This window comes from Falco peregrinus, chromosome 1 (assembly GCF_023634155.1).
Source record: "Falco peregrinus isolate bFalPer1 chromosome 1, bFalPer1.pri, whole genome shotgun sequence".
Classification (NCBI taxonomy): Eukaryota; Metazoa; Chordata; class Aves; order Falconiformes; family Falconidae; genus Falco; species Falco peregrinus.
Window position 1 is genome coordinate 29,335,848 of NC_073721.1, and position 11,141 is coordinate 29,346,988.

At 56.3% G+C, this 11,141-nt stretch overlaps 1 protein-coding gene across 2 annotated transcripts; it reads left to right on the top strand.

Annotated features, from left to right (window-relative positions):
• Positions 1-1,535: 1,535 nt before the first annotated feature.
• FGF8 (fibroblast growth factor 8) lies at positions 1,536-9,980 on the top strand. 2 transcript variants are annotated; one of them, XM_055790364.1, is made up of 5 exons: positions 1,536-1,747; positions 1,852-1,888; positions 3,953-4,133; positions 8,419-8,525; positions 9,616-9,980. In XM_055790364.1, exons 1-5 carry the CDS (start codon positions 1,716-1,718, stop codon positions 9,901-9,903), a joined length of 645 nt encoding a protein of 214 aa, XP_055646339.1. In that variant the 5' UTR covers positions 1,536-1,715; the 3' UTR covers positions 9,904-9,980. The 2 variants fall into 2 exon arrangements, with proteins under 2 accessions (XP_055646339.1, XP_055646349.1); XM_055790374.1 differs by having other exon boundaries at positions 1,605-1,747; positions 3,986-4,133.
• Positions 9,981-11,141: the final 1,161 nt, after the last annotated feature.

Below are 11,141 nucleotides of genomic sequence, written 5' to 3' on the forward strand. Positions count from 1 at the left end.
TGGGGTGAAAGGCTGAGTGTGCGGGGGTGTGTGTGTGTGTGTGTGTACGTGTGTCTGGGGGCACTGGCTGCCTGAGCAAGGGGGAAGATGCGCAAGCTGGATGTCAGCGTGTGTGCGAGAGGGAGAAACGTCCTGTGCCTGTGGCTGGTGTGTGTATGTGCATGTAGGGGGGGGGAATGTATTTTGGGGTTGGGGGTGAGCAAAGAGTGCGTGCCTGTGCTGGGGAGGGGGGGCTGCAGTGTGTGTGCACAGGGTCACATGTGTGTAGGGGGGCTGTGTGTGTGAGGGGTGGGAGTGGGCAGGAGCGGGCCACGTGCGAAGGGCCGTATGCGTGTGCAAGCTGTGTGCGCGTGGAGGGCCTGCACGGGGGTGCGTGTGCGGGCTGCGGGCGTGCCTGTGTGTGTGCAGGGGCTGCACAGGCGTGTGCAGGGCCGTGTGCGTGCAGGCGGGCCGTGCCCGCCCGTGTGTGCCTGTGCGGCGGTGCAGCCCGCCGCTCTGTCACTCAGAGGCCGGCTGACAGGAGCTGCCTCTCCCGCGGCGGCAGATAGCGCTGATTGCTGATTCGAGGAAACAAAATAGCAATTGTAATTATGGGCTCTGATAAGATAAAGGAGGGCGCGGGGAGCGCGGGGACCGGCAGCGGGGCACGGCCGGCAAATTAGCAGCTGTCACTCAGCGCCGAGCAGGCGGCGCCGGCCCCGGCCCCGGCCAGGTACCGGCCCCGGGGGCCGCCCGCCGCAGCCCCGCCGCAGCCCCCGCCCCGGTGCGCAACAGGTGGCGGGGCCGGGAGCGCCGGGGCTCGCCGGAACAATGCAGCCCTCGGCGGCCCTGCCCGGGCTGCGGGGCTGAGCCCCGTCCCGCCGCCGCCGCCCGGCCCCATGGCCCCGCACCGCCGGCCCTGAGGGCGCCCGCCCGCCTCACCAGGTAAGCGCCCGGCGGGGATGCTCGGGGGGGTCCCGCTGCCCGCTCCCCACCCCGGCTGCGGTATTTGCTCAGCATCGCTCGCTCTCGGAACTCCGACCCCCTCCATCCTCCCCCCTCCCGGTAATCCTTTTAATGTCTGGCACGTCCCGGGAGGGCTTGCCTGCCCGGTCCCAATCCACAACGCGCCCGCGGAGCGGCGAGCCCCCAGCGGGGGAACCGCAGCCCCTACGCCCCCTCCCTCCCTCCCAGCCCTTAAGCCCCGTTTTACGGATGGGGAAACTAAGGCACGGGGCTGGGAGGGCGTCCCGCCGGCGGCGACCGCCGCGGAGCCCGGCGCTTAGTGCCAGCCCCGAGCCAGGCGACACCTGGCCCGCCGCCCCCTCTGCCTGGGCAGGTACCGCCGGGCCGGGGGTCGGGGGGCGAGGGGGCGTCGGTCCGGACGGGCTTCCCCCTGCGGTAACGGCGGTCGCCCCCGGGGCTGCGCCCGCCCCCGCCGCCGGGGCCACGGGCCGGGCTCGCCGCCTCCCGGGGCGGCAGCGGGGCCGCGGAGCGGAGCGGGGCGGGGGGTGCCCCGCGGCGGGGGGCCGCCGGCCCTGCGCCCCGGGGGCTGGGCGGGCGGGCGGGCGGGGGCCTTTCCCCTCTGTAGCCGCTTGTGCCCTCCTTTCCTCGGGGCGAGGACGCGCCGGCAGGGCGAGAGGAGGCGAGGAGACGAGGCAGCGCCGCGCCGCGCCCCCCCGGGCGCTCCCCGCCGCCGCCGGGCCCCGGGCTCCCGGCCCCGCACCGGCCCCGCCATGGACCCCTGCTCCTCGCTGTTCAGCTACGTGTGAGTACCGGCAGCCCCGGCCCTCTGCCCCGGGCCCGCAGCCCCCCCCTCCCCGCCCCCCCTCCGGTTCACACCTTTCTCCTGCTTTCTCTCCCCTCTCCCAGGTTAATGCACTTGTTCGTCCTCTGCCTGCAAGCCCAGGTAAGTGCCCGCTGCCCGCCCGGCTTTGTTTGTCCCCGGGGGCTGGGGGGTGCCCCGCAGCCGCCGCCGAGCGCCCCGGGCTCGGCAGGGAGGGAGGGAGGACGGAGGAACACTTTAAAACCCAGGAGACAAAAGTCGCCCGGCTGTAAAAAGCCGAGGCCGAGGGGGGAGCCCCCCCCCCCCGGGCTGCAAAATAACGTGCAGCGGGCTCGGGCTGTGAGGCAGGGGGTTCCCGGGGTACCAGCGAATCGCGCAGGGTTAGTTTTAAGCAGCTTTAGGTCCCGTCCCTCCCCGCCTCTGAATGGCACTGTGGATATACCCCCGTTCCTCTTGTCCGGCGTTTTCTTCCTATGCCGCTTCATCCAAAAAAAAAAGTAAAGCGGAATTAAAAAAGAGGAAAGAAACGCCGCTAAAACCTTACTGAAAAGCGCAGGTTTTGATTCAGCTTAAAACTGTCAGACTTTAGCATCGCTGGTTTGTATCTGCCAGAGACAGAAGTGTCATGAATAGATTAAACAGCTTGGGCAGAGCTTGTGCAACACCCGCATACCAGCAGGCACGGGTCGCTGGGAGCAGTGTGCCTGCAAACTGGGGTGAAACCCCCCTTCCCCCTGAGATCACAGGTGCAAAAGCTTTGTTTAAAATGCCCTTTAAGCTCCCTTTTTTTAATTTTCCTGGAAGGCTGGAAAAAAAAGAAAAAATAAAAATCTAGTTTCCAGTCGAAAAGCGGAGGGAGCGAAGCGCTGGGAGTGTGCAGTTGTATAAAAACATTGCTGTAATATTTTGGAGTATGAGATGGAGACCAAATAGCAGCATGGCTAATGACCTCTCCTCCACATGGTACCCTCATCAGAGCTGGGGAGAGAATCCTGCTGCATTATCCAAAACCCGTCTATAGGAAACACACATGCACAGGCAGAAGCGGAGGGAGAGAGATGACATTGTCAAGGGGAGATATCTCCATAAAGCCAGCTTTGGAAGAGCAGTGGCTTTTGCTTTTATTGGGTTTTTCTGTTGTTGTTGTTGAAGACGGGAGGAAATCTTCCCATTTGATGTGGGGGTGGTAGGGGGTAGTCCCAGCCTTCTGATGTTGAAAGGAGCTATCTCCTAACATTTGCTCAGAATACATCTTTATAAATGTCAGGGAGCAGCGAAACTTTCCAGACTTAAAAGAGGGATTTGAGACGAGGGGGGAAAAAAAGACTTCTGTGCAAGCTCGTGAGCCAGGGCTGAGGGGGGAGCAGGTTTGGCCGCTCATGAAAATCATTTAAAGCCCAGGAGCAACAGTGTCAGGTCTGGAGGGGCTGAGCTCAGCTGCGGCTCTGGGGCTAGCGGGTGTGCTGGGCATGGGCACCCCTCTGCCGGCACCGAACATCTGGCTGTGGGCGAGGGACGGGTTTGCATGGGCAGCAACTGTGTATCCTTGGGTGATTGTGCCACTCTATACCTGAGCTGGGGCATGGTTTTCTCATGATTTTTACACCTTATAGCTCTACCTTCTCTGGGGACTTTGTTTTTAAAGAGGTCAATAAGTGGGGTGTTTGGGAGCAGAGCTTGGGACCCAGAGGAAAGGCAGCTGTTGGGGTACGTGTCCGGGCCAGCAGCAGCAGTAGTGTGCTCCTGCAGAGGCGAGAAAGGTGCGGGATGAGTGTGTCAGCCCCTTTGGGGGGCAGCCCAGCGCCCTCCTGCCCCTCTCCAGACCCCCTCCACCTCCCAGCCTTGATGCCCATGTTTGGTACCCCAGTGCCAGCTGGGACCCACTGAGTCCCAGGGAGGCCTCTGGGGTCACTGAGCCCTGTCATGCTCCCGGGTCACCTGCCTATCTCTGCTTAGGGCATGTCTGGAGCTGGCACGGCTCTGTAAAGGGCTCTGGTTGCTGTGTCCTGGAGCTTAATGCTCCTTCTCCCAGGGAGGCTTTGGTGGCGCAAGAGGTACCACTGCCGTCCCGGCTCTGTGCCTCCCTGTAAAGCCTGGCTGGAGGCCGGCGATCTCTGCTCAGCCCGTTCGTTCCTCTGAGGAGTAGAGATTATAATGGTGTGTCGTATATTTTTTAATTTCCTAAAGGTAACTGTTCAGTCCCCACCTAATTTTACACAGCATGTGAGGGAGCAGAGCCTGGTGACGGATCAGCTCAGCCGACGGCTCGTCCGTACCTACCAGCTGTACAGCCGGACCAGTGGGAAACATGTGCAGATCTTGGACAACAAGAAAATCAATGCGATGGCAGAGGATGGGGATGTGCACGGTAAGGACTTGCAATGGGGGCGGGTGTGTGGGGGAGCTGGGGAGGTGTTCGCAGCCCAGTGCAGCGATTGATGATTTCCGTCCTGTTTGTTAGCCAGAAATCATTAAAATCGTTCGGCTTGTGGGGGCTTGTAAAGGGAGAACATAGGGGTCAGCGATCAGCGGCTGTGTGATTCAAGGTGAGGGCAGGTTCCCTGTGCTGAGGGAGGGGACTGGTTCTTGCAAGATGGGCTCTGCTCCCTTCTTTTTAATTCTTGGTTTGCACCTGACTTGGAGGGCTTGGGGCTGTAGTGTGCTGAGCAGCATCAGTCACTTCAGCCCTTTGCAGGGCTGGGAATTTCTGAGACTTTCTTTTGGAAAAGAAACGGAGAGAAAAGTTGAAAAAGAAAAGGGGGTGGAGGGTGGCAGGGGGACACGGCTGCTTTGGAAGCCTTCCCTACACTAGAACTGTCCAAAGTGGCGTTTCCCTGCCCCTCCTTCCTCAAAACAAACCCTGAGCAGAGGCTCAGCGAGGCAGTTGGCTGTGGGTGAAGATGCTGCAGCGTCTCCAGAGACAAAGCGGGGGAACTCTGCAGGCACAAGAGCCTGCACTGTGCCACGGCCCCTCTGCCATTGCCCTGGCACCCCCTCCCCAAAACCTCCCCCCTCCCTAGGGCAGGGGGTCCGATCCCTCCACTGGGGACACTCAAAGCCCAAATACTTTGATCGTGTACGCTAATGACACATTGGGACGGTCAAATGCTGCGCAGGGGTCAGTGGGGCCAGCGAGCCCCGGCACTGCCGGGGGCTGGCTGCGTGAGGCCAGATCCGGCACCCGCATCAGGGAAGCGCCTGTATTCCTGTGTGTTGTACATAGGAATCACAACTGTTTTTCTTTGGTATTAGCTGCAATTTCCCTTTCTTGCTTGGGGAGATTAGTAGAAACACTTTTTCTTCCTTCCCCTTCTGGTGTGGGTGTTTGGGGGTTTTTGTTTGTGGTTTTTTTTTTTTTTTCTCTTCATTTTAGTTTGGCTGAAAATTTCATGCTGGACCTTAGCAGTGCAAGCACAGCGTGGATTCCATCTATATGGTATTCCATACATCCAGCATTAATCTTCCAAATAAATTATTCCCACCCTGGAGCAGCTCTGGCTTGAAAAGGCATTAGCTAATTTCCCAAGCAAAAAATCCCATCTTGTTTTAGACCTATAATGCCTGGATTTCAAAAAGCAGTTAGTGAATATTTAAATAATGACCAGGTTTAAATAAGGCCAGAAGGAGGGGACTGGTGGTGGCTTGAAAAACTCTATTAAAATGTAATAAAAAAAGGTTAAGCATTTGAAGAGCTAAGGAAGAAAATGAAGACTGATCTAAACCAGAAAGAGAACAAGCAGTTTTTCAGATGTAAAGTTTTAAAAGAGTTGCAAGTCTGTAAATGTTAAAATAGAGGTTCAGGATTGTTCTATATGAATCTCTAGGGAGGCCCCCATGTCTGGAAGAACTATTAAAACGCTTCTTACTTTCACCTTTTTTAACATTTCCTGAATACTTTCTCCTCTTCGCAGTCCAGTTGGGGGATCAAGTGTGTCTCGCTGCATTTTTTCAGCATTTACGTAGCCACTTTCCCTTCAAAGTTTGAGCATGAAACATAATTTTACCGGGATAAATCTGTCACTTAAGTGAAAGAATAGAGTTGAAAATGTTAAGCTCCCCCTCCCCTCAAAAAAGGGGAAAACCAAAAATAAGGACTCCCCCAAATCATTATTTAGAAATCCGCTTTTGCAGCAAAGAGCCTCCCTTCCTGAGCCCTCCCTTCTGCTTTTTTTTTTTTTTTTTTAATCTCATTTTTGGGGGGTGGGTGTGTAAAAGGGGTTGATTTATTTTTGCAGATGACCCCTTTCCCCATGTTGATATTTTTACAGCCGACTTAACATCGAGTCTGGTGTTTTCAGTTATCTGTCTTAATTGTCAATATTTGATTGACTTCTTTTAATTCTGAGGGAAGGCGGGCGGCCGGTGCAGCCTGGCTCGTCCCTCGCAGGCTGTGCCTGCCACCGAGCAAAGCGCTGCTGGCCGCAGCCGGGGCTGAACCCCGCGAGCCGCCAGGGATGCCGTGCATCCCTGCCAACTTGCCGGTTTCATCTGTGCCAGGGTTTTCTGCTGGTCAGGGCTGGGGCTTGTGGGGTTCATGGCTTGCCTGCATGGGTCTAGGGACAGAGGTCTTTGGGGACAGGTTGTCCTCATCCTCTGCGGGTGGCAGGGCTGGAGCAGCATGCTGGCTGGGCTCATGCGAGGTGGCAACCTGGCCAGCGGCTGTAAATCACAGCTGCCCTTTGGAGGGGGAAGAGAAAAAAAAAAAAAAAAAAAGTGAAGTGACGCGCATCTTTAAAGCGGGGTTTTGTGCTCACTGGGGCCGAGGCCTCCCTGCTCCCTCCCTCCTTCCTCTGTCCCTCCCTCCCTCCCCGCTTTTTCTATCTCTCTGAGAGAAAAATCAATTCTCCTCGAACCTTTTACTGCCTCAGAGATCAATTCCTCACCCTTTCCCCAATATAGATAAATAGGGGATCACTGTCTCAGCGCTTCCTTTGCTGAGTACTGTGGCTCTCGTGGCTGGTTTTGGGGATTCTGGGTGTGTGCCAGGCTCTGGGCATTGGTGCTGGGGTGGCATAATCTGGAGGTGGCTCTTCCCAAATTTTTCAGCTCTCATAGTCCAGGCTGTGCCCAGCTGGGGGTAGGGGGCTGGGGGCATGGGGCAGTTTGGGGACGAGAAGTGCTGCAGGATGATATTAGCAGGAGGAAGTGTGGAGATGGGGTGTCTGTATGTACCTCAAGCCTGCCTGGCCCGGCAGTGCCAAATCAGTTGGCCTGAGTAAATTTTGGGACACCCTTTCCATTGCTCAACCCAGCTGCTGCCAGCACTGTCCACTCCCTGTCCCCCACCCTTGGTGCCGCTGACCTCAGCAGTGCCTGGGATGCAGGATCAGGGCATCACGGAGACAGAGAGGCAGCAGTCTGCTCCTGGCCCAGAGGGTGATTTAGGCTTGCTTTAGCTTGTGTGTGTGCCCACAGCCTCCTTCTGCCATTCGGAGCATCGTTTTGCAAAGCCACCCGCTTCACAGCTGCACCGTTGCTCTTGCTGGGGCTTGCCGATGTCTGAGCATCCTGGGGTAGAAATGTGCAAGCCAGGGTGAGCCACAGTCCTGAGCAACCAAGCAGCCCTTGTGCAGAGATTGGAGAGGAGAAACAGGGCATCAATGGGCTTATTCCCATAATAAGGCTAGACACTTGGAAGGCTCATGGGCTGTGCTCTAATTACCTTGCCAAATTGCACTTACGGTGCTAGGGGCTGATGCTGGGCAAGAGGTGATGGTGGTGAGATGGGACAGTCCTGGCTGGTTTTTCAGTGCCATGGGGGAGATCTTTGGTGCTTGGCACAGCCCTTTTGAGGTGCAAACAGGTAGCCACCATATTCATCTGGGCTTGTGCTTGGGACAGCAGCTGCAGGGCCGGGGAGAAGGATGTCCTGTCCCCATCCTCCCCCTTCCCTGGGGATGGATGGGCTTTGGGGCTCGGGTTCCCAGGGCGAAGGCAGGGAGGGAAGGTGACAGGTCTATTTATAGGCGGCCCATCGACCCAGCGATTTGCATAGCTCCTTCGGAAGTCGATCGATGCCTCCATTAAAAAACTGAGACCAAATCAATACGCCCTCTCGACTCGTGCAAAGGTGAAAGGCATTAAAAGGATGGCCGTACCCTTCACGCCTCCCCTGCCAGCTGCAAAGTCACTGCTCCTCCTGCAGCCCTGGCCCAACAGAGACACACAGAGCGGCGTCCCCTGGGCTGGGGACAGCTGGCAGCACGCCGTGCTCTTCCAGAGGGTGCCTGCCTGCTGCCTGCCTGCAGGCTCGCCCAGACCTGCCTCTGTTTGCAGGACAGCTGGCTTGTTCTCCGCTGGCTGGCGTGTGCCCTGCTCACTGCCCTGCCTCCCTTCCATGATGCTTCTCTAGCATCTAAACTGCTGAGCCCTGTGGAGCTGGGTGAGGCGGAGCTACTCCCCCTTCAGCACAGCTCAGGGTGGCAAAGGGATGTGCCCAAGGTCATGCAGGGACACAGTGGCAGGGTAGAGGGACTGAGGCAGGCTTTTAACCTCATGCCCTGATCTTAGTGCTCTGTGGCCCAGTCACCAGAGAGCATGTGCCTGCAGTGCCCAGCACCACGGTGCATTGCTGGGGTTTCCATCCCCGTGCCTGCCTCATCCCGGAGCCTCCGTCTCTGACCTCCATCTCTCTTTCCTGTTGCTCTCCCCAGCCAAGCTCATCGTGGAGACGGACACCTTCGGGAGCCGTGTGCGCATCAAGGGGGCAGCCACAGGTTTCTACATCTGCATGAACAAGAAGGGGAAGCTGATCGGCAAGGTAGGGTGCTGGGCAAGCCAGGGAAGTGGTGTGGGTGCTGAGTGGGGGTTGCCAAGAGAGGAGCTCTTACCCAATACAGAGCCCATTAGTGGGGATGGGGAGGTGAGGTGGGGGTCCCCAGAGCTCCGCGAGCCCAGCCTTTTGGAGGACAGGGGGATGAGCCATCCTGCAGCCCGGGTGGCAGGAGGCAAGGCGTGGAGCAAGGAAGGCAGGCGGGTGCCGTGTGGGGCGCATTCCTTGTATCTCCCCGAACAAATAGGCGGATTGCTGGGCTATTCTCCCCGATTACATGGTACAAGTGCCAGGAATGTTAAGATGCTCCGTGGGGCTGGCCCCAAGGCCTGGCCTGCCGCGCACGGGTTAGTCACGCCCTCCCTCCAGAGCCTCATGCACCCTCCTCGGGGGCAGAGGCGGGTGGATGTGCAAAATCCCACTGGGACAGTGATTGTTTGGGAGGATTTTCCATGGCAGCTCCTTCCCTGGGGCTGGCTGATTCGGGTCACCTCCCTGGTCCTGCTGCTGGCTGTTACGGGGAGGGGCTCAGCCCCCAGCTGCCCTGTGCTCCCTGCTACCTGTGTCCATGGGCAGCATCCCTACAGACCCCACATTACCACTCCTGCCCCTTGATGCCCATCCTATATTAAAGACCCCAGTGAGGGTAGGATGGGTGTGTGAATTGCCACTGAGATGGACAGTTTGCTCATGGTGATGCTGCTGAGGCAATCCAGCCTCTGATATGGATGGGGGCAGGATGGGAGCAGGCAAAAATCCCCTTCTGGCTGCAGTGGAAGTGGAGGCTGGGACAAGCTGCACTGGGGCTTACAGCCCAGGGCTGACATCACACTGGGGATGTGAGCCACAATGAGCAGCGTCTGTCCATGCCGCGATGCCTGGTCCCCACAGCTTTCTAAGGAAAAGCAGATTCTGGGCAATTCTGACCTGTAGGAGAAGAGGTGGGAAAAGTGAGCCCTTGGCTGCCCCCAGGCACTGCAACCCTGCTGCAGCATCAGCCAGCCCAGTTTGCAGTAGAGAGAAGCAGCCCTCTGACCCAGCACCCGTTTCTTAAATCTCTTCCTCTGTCCCCTCTCAGAGCAATGGCAAAGGCAAGGACTGTGTCTTCACGGAGATCGTCCTGGAGAACAACTACACGGCGCTGCAGAACGCCAAGTATGAGGGCTGGTACATGGCCTTCACCCGCAAGGGCCGCCCGCGCAAGGGTTCTAAGACCCGCCAGCACCAACGGGAGGTACATTTCATGAAAAGGCTTCCCAAGGGCCACCAGACCACCGAGCCCCACAGACGCTTTGAGTTCCTCAACTACCCCTTCAACCGGAGAAGTAAAAGGACTAGAAACTCCAGCTCCAGGGTGGGCCCTTGATGTGCCTGCCTCTGCCCGCCCTGCCCTGCACCTCTCCTGGAGGACTGTCCTCTGAGCTGGGTGGACTATATGTAGAGACTTTCCCATATGGGTATTAAATAAAAAAAAAAAAGGGGGGGGTAGGGGGGGGATAAAAAAAGTTACCTGCTCTAGTTGATAATTTGGGGGGGGGGGGGTGTTTGGTTTTTACAAAAAAAAAAAGAAAAAAAAAAAGAAAAAAGAGAGAAAGAAGAGAGAGGCTCTATTTTTGTACTCCAGCTTTAAAAGAAATGAAATGTTCAAAGACTGGTGAAAGGGGAAGAACCCTTCACTTAGAAATGTTCTAGTCCGTTTGGGGTCGTGCTTTATTTTGTAATTTTTTTTTTTTTGTAGCTCTAGGGGGAAAGGAGGGGAAAAGGAGGGGAAAAGAATTATCATTTAAAACAAACAAGCAAAAAAAAAAAAAAAAAATGGAAATCCAAAACTGGGAGTGATGTGCTACTTAAATGAACTGAATTAACACCAGAGAAGATGAAGAGGTTGAAAAACAATTAAGGGGAGGGGATTATTTCAGAGATGGTTGGAGGCCTCCCAGGTGGGTTTTGCAGCTGAGTGATGTGTGGGCACTGCATGTGGGGGCTGGCTGCGACAACACCTGGGCTGAGGACCACTGGATGCTTTCCTTCCTCAGATGCGCCTGCTTCTTCAGCTGAGCGAGGGCTTGCTGGAAGCTGCTTGCATCCTTCTGAAAACGCTGCTGGCTTCACAGCTCCCAACTTACTTTTTTTTCTCAGGAGGGGACAGGGGTGATGGACACCCCAGAGAAAGTCCTGAACTGACTTGGTACCTCTTACCCACAAGAGCATCTTTGGCATTTGGTTTGTTTTAAACTACTAAGGTGAGGCAGTGGGCGACGGCTGCCATGGAGTGGGCTGGTAACTGGTATTTTCTTTTTTTTCCATGTGGAAAATGTGAACTTCTCACCAAAAATTGATATTTTTTTCCTGTCTATATTTTTTATCAGATGGAAGTTTTCATCCATAAGATTAAAAAAGTTTACAAATTACTGTGGAGCCATTTTGGGCTGGTTTTGTCATAATATTCAGTTTGTGGTTGGCACTTCCATTGTCAACCATTTCTTCCAGGTTTGCTTTTCAATAAAAAACCACTGCTGTCCTTGTCCTCCTAGGAAAGGAGAGGTTTTCTTCCAAAATTTCTGTGTTGACAGTAGCCCAATTTTCTGTTTAGAAAAAAAAACA